Below are 18,123 nucleotides of genomic sequence, written 5' to 3' on the forward strand. Positions count from 1 at the left end.
CAAGGCTCCACATAAGAGACAACAAAAGCTCCTGCAGGTAAATTCCATGGAATTCTGATCCAATTCCCACCCCACCACAACTCTTAGGAAAACCCCAACCTTTCTGCAGTAAGGCTGTGAAAGAATGCAATTTAGAAAAGAACTTTTCCAAAGGTTTGTGCCATATAAACAACAGGAATTCTTTCACTGATCCCTTCTCCCACACCTGATTTTTCTTAGGTTCAGCCTCATCTCAAAGAGGGACTCCAGAAATTCAGCAATGACCACAGAAAAGAGCTCCCACCTCTCCTTTGGGGAGGAAAAGCTGCCAGTTTGTCCTTGGAAAACTGCTTCCTACTGTTTTCATCACAATCAGAAAAACGTTAATTGTCATCAACATACTTAAATATTTTTTTAATTACAATTGCAGGTTAAAATTTGTGACAGGTGGGTTTTTTTTTTATCGCTTGGAACTCCTCAGGTAGATCTTGGGGGTTTGCCACCCTGCAGGAGCACTTTTCAAGCCAGCTTTTTTCCAGATGCGCTCCAAATCTTTCTCAAATTTTATCTAAAATAGGAAAAAAAAGAGAGAAAAAAAAATGGTAACACAGCTTAGAAACAACAGCCACTGCCCACATGTCCCAATGACAGTGTAGGTGTAACACACACAAAGGAAACAAAGGTTTTAAGTGTCAAAATATTGAATTTTACTGCAGAAAATACATCAGAAGACATTAAAATGCACAGGGAATTTGGCAGTATCATTTTTAAAGTTCTGTGAAAGGAAAACTGAGAAGGTGAACAATGAAATGGTAAGGAAAAAGGAAAATAAGAGGATTTTACAGAATTCACTGCAAAACTGAAGTAGTGGAATTACAATTAACCCTAATTTGCATCTGGGCAAGGTGAAAATTCCTAGAGAATTAACTAAATTATATCCCACAAAAGGCAGTGCTGAAGGAGAACATCCCCAGCTTGAACAAACCCCCATGTTTTCCCTCACCCCTTCTAGTAAAGTAAAAGGCTTCTATAAAAAAAAAATAGAATAAGAATGATGGTGGCAAGACAGGGGAGAAATGAAGATTAAAGCAGTCTCCCTGATCCAGGGTGGACACATCAATTCATCCTTCACACAAATACTAAATTCATCTCCATTAATCACACATATTTCCAAATTACTCTCATGGAAGAAAAATTAAGCCCAGCAATCATCACATTTTTGTTTGGAATCACAGAATCCCTGAGGCTGGGAAAGATCTCTGAGGTTATTGGGTCCAGCTGTGAGTGATGTCCACCCTGTCACCCTGCACCGAGTGCCACATCCAGGAATTCCTTGGACACCTCCAGGGATGGGGACTCCAAACCTCCCTGGGCAGTTCCTGGACATCCTTTCCATGGGGAAATTCCTGCTGGTGCCCAACCTGACCCTCCCCTGGCACAGCTTCAGGCTAAATAAATAAAATAAAGCTACATTCAAGGGAGACAAGTCTCAGCTTTAGAGTTCTTAGTGTCCATACAAAGAGCAAGACAAAAAAAATCCCTAAATCAGGGATTTGACCCAAAAGTGATGTATCAGCTGGTTTTCTTAAATTCTCTGACTCACAGAACTCCTTGTTTCAATTTTATTCCTCAGCTCTGTAGGGAAAGTCAAGCAAGACAAGCTGATTTTTTCAAGCTCATTTTTCCCTAAATCCACTTAAACAGAAGCTGGGTTGATGTGTGGGCACACTTCTGTCAGGGAACTCCCCCTCCCCTGAGCTCACCTGACGCTTCTTCTTGCGCCCCTCCTTTATCCTCCTGCGGATGAACTTCCTCCTCTTGAGCAGCTTCTTGTACTTGTGCCTGTTCATTTTCCTCCTGCGGATCTTCAGCACATTCCTGCACTGCACTCTGTCCCCCAGGGCTCCCTCTCCTTCCTCCACAATCCCTGTCCCAGCAGCAGGGGGACACTCCAAGGGCTGCGGGCTTTCATGGCTGGCTTCTTCCTGAGCCCCCTCAGCTTTGGGCAGGGAGTACCTCACTGTCAGCCAGCTCTCCAAGGGGCTGATGGAGAGTTTCCTGGGAATGAGGATCTCCTCCAGCTCAGGGTCCAGCGAGTGCCACTGCTGGGGCTGGGCCCCGCTGGTGTTGGGGGGCTGGGTGCTGTAGCGTGCGCACGGAGAGCGGCAGCAGAGGAACGAGGACACCGACCTGGGCAAGAGGTGGCCTTTGGGAGAAAGGGGTTGCACCTCAAAAGGCAGAATTTTCCAGGGAAAAGCTCTGCCCAGCTCTCAAACTGCCAGTTTGTCCTTGGAAGACTCCTTGGAAAACAGACAGATCTGGCCAGAGCAAGCTGATGAAGGGAAACACTCACAGAAGTTGAATCGACATCACAAAAGCAAGGAAGGGTTTTCAGTTTTAACTACAATGCTGCCATGCTAAAAATATTTTATATTTTACTGGGTAAGCTGCCCAGGCAGAGCAGGGTGGAGGTTCCCCTTCAGTGGCAGGTGAAAGGAGTGGAATTCCATGGTATTTAAGGTTCCCCTTCACTGGGAGGTGAAGGGAGTGGAATTCCATGGTCTTTAGGATTCTCCTTCACTGAGAGATATCCCTGCCCAGCAGGAGTTTGGAATTCCATGGTATTTAAGGTTCCCCTTCACTGGGAGGTGAAGGGAGTGGAATTCCATGCTCCTTAAGATTCTCCTTCACTGGGAGCTGAAGGGGTTGGAATTCCATGGTCTTTAGGGTTCCCCTTCACTGGGAGGTGAAAGGAGTGGAATTCCACGGTCTTTAAGGCTCTCCTTCACTGGGAGGTGTCCCTGCTCAGCAGGAGTTTGGAATTCCATGGCCTTTAAGGTCCCTTCCAACCCAAACCCTTCCATGATTCCATGAAGTGGAACGTTCTTGTGCTTTCTGATGGAAAACCAATTAGGAATGGTAAGGAAGTGTTTGCTGCATCAAACCTCTCTGCTGCTAAGGAATCTTCTCCTAAGGTCAAACCAAAGCCACACCGTACTTAGATAATAAATCAGAGACATAAAAACATTTGACAACCACTGACTCAACAACAGCCTCCTCTCTCCTGCACTTCTTGGTGGGAAAAAAACCTTCTGGGAGCCCAATTACCCCAGGAAAATAAACCCAAACAAACAGAAATCTTGGCCACACAATACCAATTTACCTGCAATTCTCGAAGCCTTCAGTAACTGGGAACTCAGCCGTGATATTAACATTTTGTTTCTCTTTGTTCACTGGCAGAGCCAGCAATGACTGTTCAAATAAGAACATTTATTCAGTCATGCAAACATGCAGCATTAAAAAACCTTCCCTATTCAACCCCACATCCCCAAAAGACAGGCTGAGACCCTAAACATCCTCCTGGTTTTACCCTCAGTCTGTGGGGCTCTGCTGTGGGGGTCAAACACAGGAGCAGCTGAGCCGCGGAGGCGATTTATTAATAAACCTTGCGCTGTTTTAACTTTAAAAACACGGCAATGCCAGCCAAGCTCCCTGGCACAGCCCTGCTCCTCCCTACGGCCGGTAGGAGCAGCCGCGCGGCATAAAAACGGGCCGTCACCGAGGGGCCGCCTCCTTCCCCTCAGCCCTCCCGGCACTGCCGGCGCTGCCCCGCCCCGGGCGGGATCCGCACGGAGCCCCCGAGCCGCGGTTCTCGCCCTCCCCTCACGGCCCCGCCGCCACCGCCGCCATCACCCACCGGCCCCGCCGCCACCGGAACTTCCGGCCGGCCGCAGCGCCGCCTGGCGGCGCGCGCGGGTAACGGCCCCTCAGGGTGCCTCGAGGGGCCCGTGTCGGTCCCGCGTGGGATTTTGTGGTTCTTCATGGTCCCTCACGGTCGTTTATGGTCCCTCATGGCCCTTCATGGTCCCTCACGGCCCCTCAGGGTGCCTCGAGGGGCCCGTGTCGGTCCCTCGTGGGACTTGGTGGCCTTCATGGTCCCTCACAGCCCTTCAGGGCCCCTTGAGGGGCTGGTGTCGGTCCCTCGTGGGACTTTATGGCCTTCATGGTCCCTCACGGCCCCTCAGGGTCCCTTGTGGGGCTTTATGGTCCTTTGTGGTCCCTCACGGCCCTTTATGGCCCTTCAGGGCCCCTTGAGGGACCAGTGTCAGTCCCTCATGGGACTTTATGGCCTTTCATGGGTCCCTCACAGCCCCCTAAGATTCTCTGAAGGGTTCTGTGATTCTGTGAAGGGTTTTGTGATTCCCTGAAGGGTTCTGTGAGGCTGTGAAGGCTTTTGTGATTCTGTGAAGGATTCTGTGATTCCCTGAAGGGTTCTGTGATTCCCTGAAGGATTCTCTGAAGGGTTCTGTGATTCTCTGAAGGGTTCTGTGGTGCTGTGAAGGGTTCTGTGAAGGATCAAGGGTTCTGTGGTTCCCTCAAGGGTTCTGTGATTCCCTGAACGATTCTCTGAAGGGTTCTGTGGTGCTGTGAAGGGTTCTGTGAAGGATTTTGTGATTCCCTGAAGGGTTCTGTGATTCCCTGAAGGATTCTCTGAAGGGTTCTGTGATTCCCTGATGGATTCCCCGAAGGGTTCTGTGATTCCCTGAAGGGTTCTGTGACTCCCTGAGGGTTCTGTGATTCCCTGATGGATTCCCCGAAGGGTTCTGTGATTCCCTGAGGATTCTGTGATTCCCTGAAAGGTTCTGCGATTCCCTGAAGGGTTCTGTGATTCCCTGAAGGGTTCTGTGGTGCTGTGAAGGATTCTGTGATTCCCTGAAGGGTTCTGTGATTCCCTGAAGGATTCTCTGAAGGGTTCTGTGATTCTCTGAAAGGTTCTGTGATTCCCTGAAGGATTCTCTGAAGGGTTCTGTGATTCCCTGAGGGTTCTGTGATTCCCTGAAAGGTTCTGTGATTCCCTGAAGGGTTCCCCGAAGGGTTCCGTGACTCCCTGAGGACTCTGTGGTGCTGTTCCAGAGAGCCTGTCCCCACTGACGCGGGGATCATGGAAGCACACACACCTCTCCTGCCACACCCTCGTCTGCAGCCGGGGGCAGGTCCCGGTGGCCGCTGTCCAGGGACAGCCACACCTGTCCTCTCCCCTTACCTGGCTCTTGTTTGTCCTCTCTGGCTCGGCACAGGAACCCACCATCTTGGCACAGCATGAAAGTGCCTAATCAGCTGGCATGAGGGAGGGATGTGGAAGCCAATCCCAGACTTCAAAGAGCTTTTTGCTTTTATACCTACCTCCGCCAGAACACAGGAGATTTATTCACCAGCTGCTTGTAGTATTTCAGACCAGAACAAGGGTCTGTCAGAGATTTATTCACCAGCTGCTTGTAGTATTTCAGACCAGAACAAGGGTCTGCCTCTGGTTTAGGTACACCCCACTGTGTCAAACCCAAATACCCTGAAAGGTTAACATGGGCTAGAGTTTCTTCCTGAAAATTAGGAATAAAGTTCCCTTGTCAGGAAAGAGAAACCTACAAGGAGAAATTAAATGAAGTAAACCGTTCGCTAAACAGACTGTTTGTTTAATCAAGACTTTATTGAAGACATTTCAGAAGTTTATGTACAAAACAACATTCCCACCCCCATATCAGGCTGTTAGTCACCCACTGGGAACAAAAAAAGTGCCTGGTGTACACTGGCAACTTGGGGACACTCAGAGTTTGCCACGGAATTCACCAAATTCCCTTGGTTTAGAGCTGGGCAATTTCAGCCTTGGCTCAGTTAGGAACAAAGGAAATCAAAGGAGTTTTTTTTCCTGGAGGTAACTGAGCAGTCTGGAATCTGACAGCCTGCACTGGCCTTACCCTGAGGTCAGGTCATTTCATTCTGCCAAGAGCCAGAAGCCCACTTTGGAAGTGGAAAGGAAGCAGCAGCCCCTGGATTTAACCTGCAGGTTTGAATCCATTTCAGAGGGATGCCCATTCCAGGAGATGCCCATCACCGAGAGCACAGCAGTGTTTGCAGTTAGAGCAGAGCAGTAGCAATACCAAGTGAAAGACTCAGCCCCTTTTCTTTCCAAACACACCTAGAGAGAGGCTGAGTGTCAGACTGGCTATTTCAACAAGCGTGTAAAAACCCCTAGAGACACAGACAGGAGTGGCAAGGTTAAATTGTGACTGAGGAGCTGTTCCTGTGGAGTTCTGTGCACTTCTACCACGGCAGAGTTTCCCCTTGCCAGTCCAGGAAAGAACCATTTTCTTTTTCACCGAGACGGTCCAGAACAGAGAGAATACCTGGGATAGCCTCCTGCACCTGCATGGGAGCCTGGAATGAATCAAGCTTAGGTCATTACTGGGAATATCCTGCAGAAGAGAATTAAATACATTTCAGGAGGCTCTAGAATGAACAGGGATGTATTTTTGTGTGGATGTGACTGGTCAGAGAGAGAGAGAAAGCTAGATAAGCTTTCCCATGAATTGGCCTGAGGGAGCTGGAGAGGAAGAATTAAAACAATCCACAGTGGTGTTTTGTAATAAGCTGTTTTCCTCATGAGGTTGGTTTCTTAGCACCCTTTCTGTGGCAAACTAGAGTAAAAAAAGGAATGGGTTCTTAATAAAATTGTTATTAGCCTTCAGAGAGTGCATGGAGTGTGTCACTCATTTATCTGTGTCATCTCTGACTCAGTGGTGACATTTTTGTGTGTCACAGCACACGGAGGTGTGCAGCCAGGGGGTTGGGACAGCACGGGAGCCCCAGTGTCCCATTTCCAGCGCTGGCACTCACCATGTTTCCACCCATGTCTGTTTGAAGCCAGCCTGGGTGCAAGGAGATGCAGAGAATTCCGTCTGATTTCAGGTCTGCAGCGAGACACCGGGTGATCATGTTCAGTGCAGTCTGCAGGAGTGGAAACCACCCATTAATCTGCTGTTTATGAGCCTGGAGCACCACCTGAAGCCCAGCTGGTGGGCACCTCCCTTCCACCCTGCTGGCACAGCAAAGGGCAGGAAGAAGCTCTCAGTAACTCATCCAGACTTTCTGGGAACTCTGAAAGCTCTGCCACCACAAACTCACTGCCCCAAAACGAAACTAGGCAGTAATGGAAGATAAAGTAGCATTTGAAACGCCTCAGGAGCTGAGAGGAGAATAATATTGACATAAGGACTGTGTTTTTCTGCACTAATCACTACACAAACATTCATTTACTTCTGAACAGGGAAAACAAGCATTTAACAGCTTATGAGTAGGTGGTGTAGGAGAAGCTGTATGTGTGATCCTGACTATCTGTACAAACTCAGTCTCTGGATGTGAGAAAACTAAAAATCCCACCTGTCACTGACTGACATCACCAGGTACAGGTCAGCACACCTTGTGCTGAGTTTCCTGCCTGCTCTCTCTCTGGGAGCAGAGCACAGCTGATGGAGCCCACACTCGATGCCATCAGCTCTTCCCCAAATGCCAAATCCCTCGGGAGTGGATCTGTATCAGAGCAGGGATTTGGGAGCCTGTTCTCCAGGAGTCACTCCAGCTGCAGCGTTCCACAGCTCCCACTTCCACCCACGTGGAGAACAAGAACACTTTTTGTGTCCACAGAGGTGCTGCACCCCTTGCTAAGGTCAGCATGGTCTCCACCTGCCCTCAGCCAGGGAGCACAGCCCAGGGCAGCCCACAAACCTTTGCTATCCTGTAGGGATAGACCTTGAGGAACATCTCATTGGCCTGGACGAGCTGCATGGAGGCAGCCAGAGAGGACATGTTGATGATGGCAGCTCTGTGACAGCCCATCCCCGTGCCCAGCTGTGCCGCCTTCCTCAGCAGCGGGAGGAACGCCTGTGAAGAACAGAGTTTGCTTTCAGTTGGTGATGGGGGTTGGAGCTGGATCATTCCTCGTTCAAAGCAGGAGCTCCAGCACAGCGTGGTGATGCCTCCTCAGAGCCAGTGGCCAGAGGAAACCTTCCTCCAGCAGCCTCCTCTCCCCACCTGCCATGAAGTGACCCCACACCAGGTTCACAGGCAGCAGCTCCATGTCAGGACCATTCTGTGCAGTTCCAAGGGGACAAATACCTGGACAAGTCCAGCTCACCTGTGGAAAAGCCCCAGGTTAAGCCCATCCTCACCTTGGTGACCATCAGCTGGGCGACAGTGTTGGTTTCATAGATGGTGAGCATGGTCTCTGCTGTGACCTCCTCCAGCGAGGCGAGCACGTTGATGCCAGCGTTGTTGATGAGGCAGTTCAGCCCTTTGTCTCCCACAATTTCTTCCACTTCCTTCACCACTTTCTTGATGCTGTTCTCACAGACCACATCTGCACAGAGGAGGCAAGAAAAGCTCCAAGTGAACAGTGCAGGGTGTGCCTGGCACGAGACAACCCGTGCCAAAACAAAGCTGAGGCTCAGTGGGGACATTTGGGCAGCACACAGGTGAAAATGCACAGATTTTACAGAATTACGTTTCCCCAGTGTTATTTTAAGATGGTTTTCAGCTGCTGGAGATTGTGTCCAGCTACTGATCACTGAGGAGACCAATTTTTGAAATGTGCACTCACCTAAGCTGAACAAATTTCAGAAATAAAGCCCTTTACTCACCCAGTTGCAGGAGCTTGATGTTGCTGTATTGCTTGCTAAGCTGCTGCAGTTCCTAGGAAGAAGAATTGTTTTTATTTTGTATATATATATATATATGTATGTATGTATATCTCCATGGCTATTGCATAAATTACTTTGAATTCTGCACCTCCATTCTGCAACTGAAATATTTTCCTGATTGGACTGAAGGCAGAGATTCTCCTTTGTTTTCCAGCCTGCTGAGCAGCTTTCCTAAGAGCCAGATCAGGAAATTGGACTCTTCCCCTGCTTAGTCCAGACTCCAGCGTGCTGGATTTTTAGTGGGATATTTCTCAGCTCTAGTGCTCAGTTCTCAGCATTCCAGTAAAAATCCAGAGCCTCCCCAATTCTGTGAGAAAATCATAATTCTCCTGAAGTTCAGCTAGTGCTGGACACCCCTTCAGGGCAACAGGAATTCTTTTAAAAAACCATTTGGAATTCCTGTTTGCAAGAAAATTTCCCCATGGGAATTTCATTTCCCCAGCAGTTCTTGTGAGTGGAGGTGAAGCCCACCAAGAAATCAGCCACTGTCCAGGAGAGCAATTCCCTCCCTGCTGGAGCTCTCTCAGTGCCTGTCAGCACGGCAGGCTGGTGTTCCTGCAGGAATCCGTGCTCTCCCGGCTGCACTGAGTGTGTCCAAACTGGATTTATGGGCCCAGCCGGAATACTCAGGTTTCTGTGCCATGAAGCCAAGTGGGAAGCGTGGCCAAAGACAGCAGATGGATTCCATATTCCCAGTCATGTTCAGGAGACGCAGCAACCTGGCCAAACATTCCAGCCCCAGCAAATCCCTTTCTTTAGGAGCCCTTTGGGAATAGGGGTCAGGAGGGCAGCTTTGGAAAGAATCCTTCTCTGCCCCTTGGAGACACTTCAGGGACTCGGTGTCCTCTGACAAAGCGTAATGGATCACATCTTTTATCTCACATCAGACCCTGCAGGGCTCTCTCCAGGCTTGTTTGGGAGATTTGTACTCCCACCGAGGCCAATCTACAACTGCAGTTAAGGCTATTAAGGGGAGGGGGAAGGAAAAACAAGTCAGAAGCACAAAACCAGAAGACATTCCTTGCTTTGGACAGGGCTTGGTGGGACAGATTTCCATAAATTAAAGGCCCAGAACACACTGTCTTGTTTGTTGATGAAATAGCTCTGCCATGTCAAGGCCTGCAGTAATTCTGTGCCTTTGGATTGTCACTGGATTTCAGTTTGACAGTATCACTCAGTGCCTAATAAACTCCAGGAGTGCTCTGGCTGCTCCAGGTTTGTCCATTTATTTATAGTTCATTTTTTTATATGCTTTACTCTCCGACAGAAACGAGCTACCAGCTCCTGCTGAAAGGCAAGAGCTGCTCTGAGGAGCAGCAGCAACTGAGAGGCTTCTGAAGTGAGCAAGCAATATTTTCAATTAAGAACTGAAGCATTCTCCAGTACACAACATGAAATTATAACAGCTGCATGCAAATTAGGTTTAAAAATTCAATGGGTTTTCCAATTAATTACTCAGTTAACAAGTGACTCCCACTTCAGGGGTTTAAATTTCTGAGAAGCAGCTCCCAGGCACGAAGCTGATCTAGGCAGCTTTGGTCTTCAAGAATGTTACACCTGATATAAGCTGAAAAATCCAGTTAGAACATCTAAAAGCTGCAGGAAAGCCCATTTTCCCCCTCCTGTGACTGGAAGGAACATGAGAAAAGGAGGACTGAGACAAGTAGGTAGAGCCAACATATCCCAGCTAAGGCATTTTTAATTAGTGTGCTGTGACAGATAATTTGAAAACAAACAAGACAAACAAAGCCCAACAAAAAGCCACAACACAACTCCCTAACAGTGTGTTTGTTTAGCATAGTAGCTGCAGAACTGCTCTGCACCTGAACAATCACCCCTGAGAATCAGCTCCTGGGGAGTCCAAAACAAGAATTAAACTCTGATTAGCATCTGTTGTTTCCTGCTTGCTGATTTTTAATTACGATTAACAAAGAGTCAGCCTTTTCTGATTTAAACAAGATCCTCTGGCACTCAGGGCTCCAGACACAGACTCATCAGCACACAGGGTATTTATTGCTAGATTTCAACCAGGAATGTTTTGTTGTCTTTGTCATTTAGCAAGATTTACTTTGCCTTCTTTCTGAAGGCATTATCCACTTCAATTACAGCTCTTGGAAAGGGCCTGGCCCCACTCAGCCAGTTGGAAGCGATCAAGCCAAACAAACACAGCCCTGCGGGCAGGATGAAGGTGCTTGGGTATCCTTCACCTCATCCTGCTTGCACTCGGGACAAAGCCAGAGGTGTATCCTATTTTTCTGCGTCCCTCTGAGACAGCTTTTCAGTATCACGGTGTACAGCCAGCTCGTTGTTCAACCCTGGAACAGCTTCCACAGCACTGCCCTGACCCACAGCCCTCTCTGACTCCAGAAAAACCAGACCTCGCTGCTGTAGGAAGTGTAAAACACTTCCAGGAAAGAAAAAAAAAAAATCAAACAAAACGACTCTGCAATAACCCAAAATTAGAAAGACTTCAAGAATGCCCTCTCTGCCTGATGTGTATTCAGAAATGCCCCCTTCGCCTGATAAATCTGGTGCACAGATCGCTCAGCTGCTCTTCCCAGTTGCAAACCACATGGCTAAAATATGTGTTAAGGGGAAAACCAAGCCCCAAAGCTGACAGAGACAGCGAGCAGAGACGAGGGAACAGGCACAGCTTGGAACAAATCTGCTTCAGAGCGAGGGAACCTGCACATTCAGCCCTGGGAGCTTCCCGGAGCTCTGCAGAGGACTCGAGCTCTGAGGATTTGCTCACCTGGGAGCTCGCTGGGGCTTGGGGGGAGCAGGAGGAGCGGGAGATGCTCCTGTGCACATCCCACAGCTCTGGGCACTTTTAAATTGATTTATTCACCCCGCGGCCATCTCCTCCTTCCCCCATCACACAGGGGACCCCAAGGGCTGCACCGTTTTTCAGTGCAGACCTTTAGGGCAGAGTTTTCCCTTTTATAGGAAAGCAGGATGGGGGAGGAAGGAGCAAAGAGGGAAAAGAGGAGTGTGGGGAGAATTCCAGCTTGTGCTGGCTCCCTGGTAACGACAGCACTGGGGCTGTGCCCATCCGGAGAGCAAAAACAGGACACCGGGATTATTTCCCAGCAGATTTGTAGCTACTCCCACTCTCAGCGCTGGAGCAGCCCAAGAAAAAGCAGATTGGGATCAGAGGTGGCTGGAGGAGTCTCCGGTGGTGCTTTTCCAGGAGGGGCAGTGGTTATCTGGCTGCCTGCGGGCCTGCTGCACGTTATCGTGTGATCTGCAGCCCATTTGTTAGGCAAATGTTCTGGGGAGGCCACCTAGGAGCTCCTCAGCCCCAGAGCTCGAGTTTTCACAACTTCTGCCAGCACAGACTCACATGCAAAAGCCTGCAGCTGTTCAGCATTACCCAAGGTTAGGGAGTTACAGGAGATGTGCTGCTTTTCCTGGTGAGGAGAGGAAAGCACAGTCAGATTTCCACAGCATCTTTGGAAAAGCAGGTCCTTAGGGGCTCTTCTCTGTCCGCTGTTTGGAGGGCTCCAAAATACTCAGTCATCGCTCTGCTAATAGATTCCTGCCCAAGGTGGAGCTGGGTTTGCCCGCAGTTAAGTGTATTTAATCACTTTTGCTCTTAAAAATTAGAAGATTATTTTTAAAAGCCTTTTCATTTAAGCTCTGCCCAGCTCCATTCTGCCACGGGAAAATGCTGCTCTGCCAAACCAGAGGAGAGCAGAATTTAAAGGAACTGTCCAAAGTTGCTGTTCTCCAGGTTCATCCTCTCGTGCAGGAGAGGCAGTGGGGGACAATTCACTTGTACCAAGGAGGATTTTTTGTATTGATCAACAAAAAAGGGGAAAAACCAAAATCAGACTCCCTGAATTGCAGTCAAGAGAAAAAGCACTGACCCAGGTGTGCAGAGAAAGAAAAACTCCCTCAACTTCCCACAAACAGGTCTGAGATGGGCCAAGCCCATTTCATGTGCCCTAAATTGAGCCTGCAGTGCCAATCCCTGGAGAGCAGGAACCTGAACTCTGGGAGTTCAAAATGTGACTGGAAATTCAGTGAAGTGAAGTGAAGTGAAGTGAAGTGAAGGGAAAGGAAAAAAATGACAAGAAAATCATGGAACCTTTGCCTTTCCTGCCACACTCAGCAGCACTGCCAGGCTGGAGCCAAGCTGTGAGAGCAGCAGCTGAATTTGGTGCTGCCATGACCAAGATCCCCAGTGCTGGAGGCTGGGGCAGGTCTGTTCTTGCCCTCTGCCAGCCCCAAGTGGGAACACTCTCAGAGGGTCAGAAAGTTTTGTGCCGGCTCCATGCATTGCAGATGGGGCAGATAATGCTGGTGAAACCACTACAATACCTTTTAGTGAAGATTTCTCTTCCTTGTGGAGTTTCCAAACCCATCTGTTAGAAATCTGCTTTCAGCTGACTGCAGAGGTTTCTATTGATGTCCTGCCAAAGCACAGCACATGGCCTGGAGGTCCTTACAGAGAACAAAAACCCACCCTGATCCACCGAGGACAAAACTTGCCCCCCTAAAAAATGCAAAAGCTCAGGATGCACCCCATGTGGCCGGCAGGATCCCCAGTGGGGTTGCTGGAATGTGGCTCCCGGCCAGTTTCCTGCCTACAGGAGACACCCTGCCAGAGGCTTTCCAGGTTTCTCCCACCAGCAAGGAGTGACCCAGACTCTTCCCAGACACATTGCACTGTCTGAAGGCTGTTTCATCTTCCTCTACAGGTTTACAGCCTTTTTGCTGCGGATTTTTAAATACTGACAACACAAAAACACCCCCAAAACTGATGAGTTGTGCTGAGATTTGCCCGTGTAATGTTTCTTAGGAAGCTCTTCCTGTTGAAGGAACCATTTCACTTCTCCATGTAATGGATCCGAGACCATTATGATGAAAAATCACAGGTGAAAAAAAGAAAAAACCCTCCCTCAGCAGTGACTGGAGCAGCTTTAGGACAAACAACCACGCAGGGAGATTTTGATCTAGCACAGGTCAGATGTCTCTGCTGCTTTCCTGTGCCACTACTACACCGGGCTCTTGTGCAATCATTCATAGGAAATAGGGCTGGGAGCGGTGCCAGGAGGGTAACAGGAGTTGGAGGGAACAGAATGGGGTGAATTTCTGCTCAGGTGCTGCCAGGAAGGGCTGGAGGGAACAGAATGGGGTGAATTTCTGCTCAGGTGCTGCCAGGAGGGACTGGGGGGAACAGAATGGGGTGAATTTGTGCTCAGGTGCTGCCAGGAGGGGCTGGAGGGAACAGAATGGGGTGAATTTGTGCTCAGGTGCTGCCAGGAGGGGCTGGGGGGAGCCACAGGGAGCAGCAGCCCCTCAAAGGGAGCTGTGCACCTGATCCCAGCCTTGCCGGGCTGTTTCTCTGCACTTTCATTCAGAAATACCCTAAATGTACCTTTGTGCTGGAGACTTTTTTGTAAAATTAAGATCTTTTCCTTCAGTTTCATGAGGACCTGCAGAGGTCCTTCTGGAGAAGCAGAGTTGTTACCTGGCCAACGCTGTCCCACATTCCAGCACCACCTTTTAGAGGTTTTTTTGTAGCTAAGCAGTAAACAAAGTGCTGTGTTTGGTTTATTGCTAGGACAGCGTGATCACAATCTGTGTGAAAGGAACCACATCCCCCAGAGGGGGACAGACAGACACACAGACAGACAGACACAAGGGCTCTGTTTCCCTCTGGAATTTCCCTTCTGCCTTGCTGGAAACGCAGGGGAGATGCAGGGATGGGGCTGTGGGTATCGATTCTCCCTCCAAATGCCAGAGGGGTTTGGGACAGTCGCAGGGCTCAGCTCGGCTTCCTGCAGCTCCGGGAGGAGCAGGGGGTGGGTTCCTGTGCTGCCCAAATTCCCCCTCTCTTCCCGAGGTCAGCCCGCACGTACAACAGGTGACACCGCTGGTCACAGAGTGACTGGTCCCCCCCAGCGATTTGCCTCCCAAAAATCTGAGAGGTGTGTGAAATTTTGTCTGTGAAATCTGAGTTTTAAAGTCTCCTGTAAAAGTCTACAAGAGTCCCAAAATTATTGCGATGCTGCAACAGCAGCAGGGACTTGGGCTGAAATGGGAGAGAGAGAGATGCAAGTGCATCCACGAGCAGCAGGTACCAAAACCTCCGGATTCCAGCAGGAACTCTGAGCCCTGCCCAGCAGAGAGGGGAACTCAGAGAAGTGATTAATTCATACTCATCTGGGCTTTCTCACTTGCTGCAAGTGCAGCAGAGAAAAAGAGGCAGACAGGGCACACGGCTCCTGCTGGGGACACAGACACGAATGGAGAGAAGCAAAGCTGTGGCGGGTTTCCCCACGGGAAAGGTTTCTGAGGGATGATGGGCTGCCCCTGCAGGGCTCCGGGCCGTGCAGATCTGGGCAAGGACAGCACAGACATCTCCAGCAGCAAATCCAGCGAGAAATTCGGGGGTGAAAGGAAGGGGGTGGCAGGAGCGCTGGAGATGCTGCAGCTGCCCGGCCGTGTCCCGTTCGCTCTCCTCCTCCTGGGAACCCTCCCTATTATCGGTAAACCCCAGCTCCAGCCCCGGAGAGCTGCCCGCTATCGGCTCCAGCCCCGGAGAGCTGCCCGCTATCGGCTCCAGCCCCGGAGAGCTGCCCGCTATCGGCTCCACCCGGTCCGGTTCCTGCCCCTGCTCAGTCCCGGCTCCATCCCAGCCCGGGAGCTCCGTCCCGGCTCCATCCCCAGCCCGGCTCCATCCCCAGCCCGAGCTCTCGCTGCCGGTACAGGGATGCTCGAGATGTTCCGCGTTTCCAAAGTGCCTTCTCCTCCTTCCCGACCCCTTTACCCTTCTCCGGGGACCCCCGGCGCCCCCTCCCCTCTTACCTGCGCCTTCTCGGGGTACCGGCAGGTCGCAAAGACCAAATCCGGGGAGGGGCTGGCGGCTGCGAGCCCCCGCACCAGCCCCAGCCCGATGCCGCGGCTGCAGCCGGTGATGAGCACGGAGCGGCAGCGCGGCTGGGCCATGCTGCCTCGGCTCGGCTCGGCTCGGCCCGCTCCGCTCCCGGCGCTTCTTGAGCCCACGCGGTTCTCAACCTGCGCCGAGCGGAGCCGGCCCCGCCGCCCCGGGCCCGCCCCCGCCGCGGCGCCTCCCCCGCCCGGCTCCGGGGCACGGAGAGAGAGCCCGGGGAAGGGGAATTGGTTCTGTCCCCTCCCAGGTCCGGGGCACGGAGAGAGAGCCCGGGGAAGGGGAATTGGTTCTGTCCCCTCCCGGCTCAGGGGCACGGAGAGAGGGCCCGGGGAAGGGGAATTCTCTTTTCCCCACCCGGCTCCAGGGCACGGAGAGAGAGCTCTCGGGGAAGGGGAATTGGCTCTGTCCCCTCCCGGCTCCGGGGTAGAGAAAGTATCTTTTCCCCCTCCCGGCTCCGGGGCACGGAGAGAGCGCTCGGGGAAGGGGAATTGGCTCTGTCCCCTCCCGGCTCCGGGGCAGGGAGAGCGCCCAGGGGAAGGGGAATTGGCTCTGTCACCTCCTGGCTCCAGGGCACGGAGAGAGAGCCCGGGGAAGAGGAATTCTTTTTTCCCCCGCCCGGCTCCGGGGCACGGAGAGAACGGTCAGGGAAGGGGAATTGGTTCTTCCCCCTCCCACAACGGCCCGAGCCCATCCCGCTCCCGGCTGGTTCCCAAATCCTGTTCCACCACTTCCAGAGCCCTGCGTGTGACAGCGGTGGCCGCAGAGCAGCCCCTGAGCCCTCTGACCCTCACTGTCGGCCCCACAGAACGGACAAGGGTGGACTCGCTCCCCCCGGCAGCCAGGAGCGAGCAGGAGAGGATTCAGCTCTTGAACGGGGGATGAAGCAGAGGAAGGAATGAATCCCCCTTTCTGAACTCCCCACGTTCCTGCCGAGGCTTTTTAGGGTGTGCCAGGCACCACATTTCTGTCCCTTCCTCGCTGTGGGTGACCCGGTCTGGAAATCACCACAGGATCCTGCCCGTAGCTCATCCTCAGCCCGTGCCTTCCCAGATCGATAAATAACCCGTTTGTTACTGATCTGCACACTCATGCAGAAACTGGTAATGGAGGTTTAAAGGCTCTGTTACACCTGTGAGAATAATATTGCTCTTTGCTTTCTTAAAGATCACTACACTTTCAAAACATTTTCATCCTTTAGAGGTCAAGGATAGACTCAGCCCTTGGACTTGGGAAACTGAAGAACAAAGATTTGGTAATTTGGAAAAATTCTGTGGAAAAGCCTCAAACAGCTGCAGTGTCTGCCTCATTTCCCTTTTGTTGGTTTAATTCTAAATACCTGTAACAGCTCCAAAAATGTACAGGACTTATTTATATTAAAGTATTGCTGCTGCATAGCTCGGGTTTGATGTTACATCACATTCCCAGGGGAGATGAGGATGACAAAATCCTTCCAGACATTTCTCCTGCCTCAGTGTTGGCTGTGAGCAGAGCTGAGCAGGGGCTTCTGGAATCCTGGACTCCTGCTCTCCCAGGCTGGGTTTTGGAAAAGCTGAGCCCTGAGCACACAGCAGCTGTGGCAGGCAGCCAGCAGCAAGGCTGCCCTGGAGACTGATACCTGGTTTTGTCTTTTCTTCCAAATAAAGCTCCATTCCAGCAACTTCTGTCTCACAAACAGCAACGCTCCTCTTGCCCAGGTGTTTTAATTTAATCCATCACCTTCCTTCCCTCATTTCAGAACAATTTCCTTCCTTTGTGCATTACTACCACTCTGGTGGGGTTGGAAAATCTTTTTTTTTTTTAAATCCCAAAACTCCTTAGTGACCTCTTTGTGCTTGGGATGTTGGCACAGCTGGGCTTGGCAACCTCTGGGAAGAATCCTCCGGGCTCTCACCTGGGAAAGCTTTGGTGACACATCTGCAGCTGTGACACGGTGAATTTACTGCTGGGTGAGCCATTTCTGGGAAAACATGAAGGATTATTTCCCAGCAAGGATGGGGTGGGTGGCCAGAGCAGGTAAGAGGATTTATCTGAGGAATGTGCATCAGCACCTGGCCAAGCCTGTATGCCTGCTGCCAGTCAGGTTTCAGCGCTGTCCCTTCAAAGAGAACATCCCAGGGCAGAAGGAATTGCAGGTGAACATCAAGAACAGATCAGAGACCACCCTGAGGGAGGTTCTGATCACCGACAGCCACGGAGGAGTCACCAGAGGTGGAGAAAACAAAGCCATAACTCACCTGAAGGGCTGAGAGCTGTTTACACACACAGGTGCACCTGGGGCTTTTTATTTCAGGTGAACTTCTGCCAGCTCCAGCCACGGGACCCTGCCCTGCTCAGCAGCAGCACTGACTCCTCAATGTCCCAGCAAAGCCACCACAGACATTCAGCCACCCCAAAACTGTCACCCCTAAATGTCCCAGCAAACCCCCTACAGATGTTCAGCCCCCGATGTCCCAGCAAACCCAGCAGAGATGTTGTCACCCCAAAATTGCCATCCCTCAGCGTCCCAGCAAACCCAGCAGATGTTCAGCCCACACTGTCCCAGCAAACCCAGCAGAGATGTTCAGCCCCCAGCAAAACCCAGCACAGATGTTGTCACCCCAAAACTTTAAACTTTCACCTCCCAATGTCCCAGTAAACCCACCAGAGATGTTCAGCCATCCCAAAATTGTCACCCCTAAATGTCCCAGCAAACCCCCTACAGATGTTCAGCCC

At 51.0% G+C, this 18,123-nt stretch overlaps 2 protein-coding genes across 3 annotated transcripts; both read right to left on the reverse strand.

Moving 5' to 3' along the window:
* Positions 1-366: 366 nt before the first annotated feature.
* AURKAIP1 (aurora kinase A interacting protein 1) lies at positions 367-3,703 on the reverse strand. Of its 2 annotated transcripts, none has more exons than XM_041463676.1 (4): positions 3,677-3,703; positions 3,143-3,231; positions 1,743-2,185; positions 367-547 (listed from the first exon to the last, which is right to left on the reverse strand). In XM_041463676.1, the coding sequence occupies exons 2-4, from the start codon at positions 3,192-3,194 to the stop codon at positions 440-442; spliced, it is 603 nt and encodes a 200-aa protein (XP_041319610.1). In that variant the 5' UTR covers positions 3,195-3,231; positions 3,677-3,703; the 3' UTR covers positions 367-439. The 2 variants fall into 2 exon arrangements, with proteins under 2 accessions (XP_041319610.1, XP_041319611.1); XM_041463677.1 differs by lacking the exon at positions 3,677-3,703 and adding an exon at positions 3,350-3,669.
* Positions 3,704-5,445: 1,742 nt separating this feature from the next.
* LOC121351508 (C-factor-like) lies at positions 5,446-15,595 on the reverse strand. Its single transcript, XM_041463675.1, has 6 exons — positions 15,327-15,595; positions 8,451-8,502; positions 7,983-8,170; positions 7,540-7,695; positions 6,652-6,762; positions 5,446-6,192 (listed from the first exon to the last, which is right to left on the reverse strand). The coding sequence occupies exons 1-6, from the start codon at positions 15,465-15,467 to the stop codon at positions 6,079-6,081; spliced, it is 762 nt and encodes a 253-aa protein (XP_041319609.1). The 5' UTR covers positions 15,468-15,595; the 3' UTR covers positions 5,446-6,078.
* Between the last annotated feature and the right edge of the window lie 2,528 nt (positions 15,596-18,123).

The sequence above is a fragment of the Pyrgilauda ruficollis genome, unplaced genomic scaffold, assembly GCF_017590135.1.
Source record: "Pyrgilauda ruficollis isolate IOZ18807 unplaced genomic scaffold, ASM1759013v1 scaffold169, whole genome shotgun sequence".
NCBI classification, from domain to species: Eukaryota; Metazoa; Chordata; class Aves; order Passeriformes; family Passeridae; genus Pyrgilauda; species Pyrgilauda ruficollis.

Excerpts from the sequence above, each read along its gene's own strand:
- LOC121351508 (XM_041463675.1), bottom strand. The coding sequence starts at position 15,467 with ATGGCCCAGCCGCGCTGCCGCTCCGTGCTCATCACCGGCTGCAGCCGC. Across the intron at positions 8,503-15,326 it reads GGTACCCCGAGAAGGCGCAG|GAACTGCAGCAGCTTAGCAA; the intron begins GTAAGAGGGGAG and ends TCTTCTTCCTAG. Across the intron at positions 7,696-7,982 it reads CCCAGCTGATGGTCACCAAG|GCGTTCCTCCCGCTGCTGAG; the intron begins GTGAGGATGGGC and ends TGTTCTTCACAG.
- AURKAIP1 (XM_041463676.1), bottom strand. The coding sequence starts at position 3,194 with ATGTTAATATCACGGCTGAGTTCCCAGTTACTGAAGGCTTCGAGAATT. Across the intron at positions 2,186-3,142 it reads GAAGGCTTCGAGAATTGCAG|GCCACCTCTTGCCCAGGTCG; the intron begins GTAAATTGGTAT and ends TTTCTCCCAAAG. Across the intron at positions 548-1,742 it reads GGCGCAAGAAGAAGCGTCAG|ATAAAATTTGAGAAAGATTT; the intron begins GTGAGCTCAGGG and ends TTCCTATTTTAG.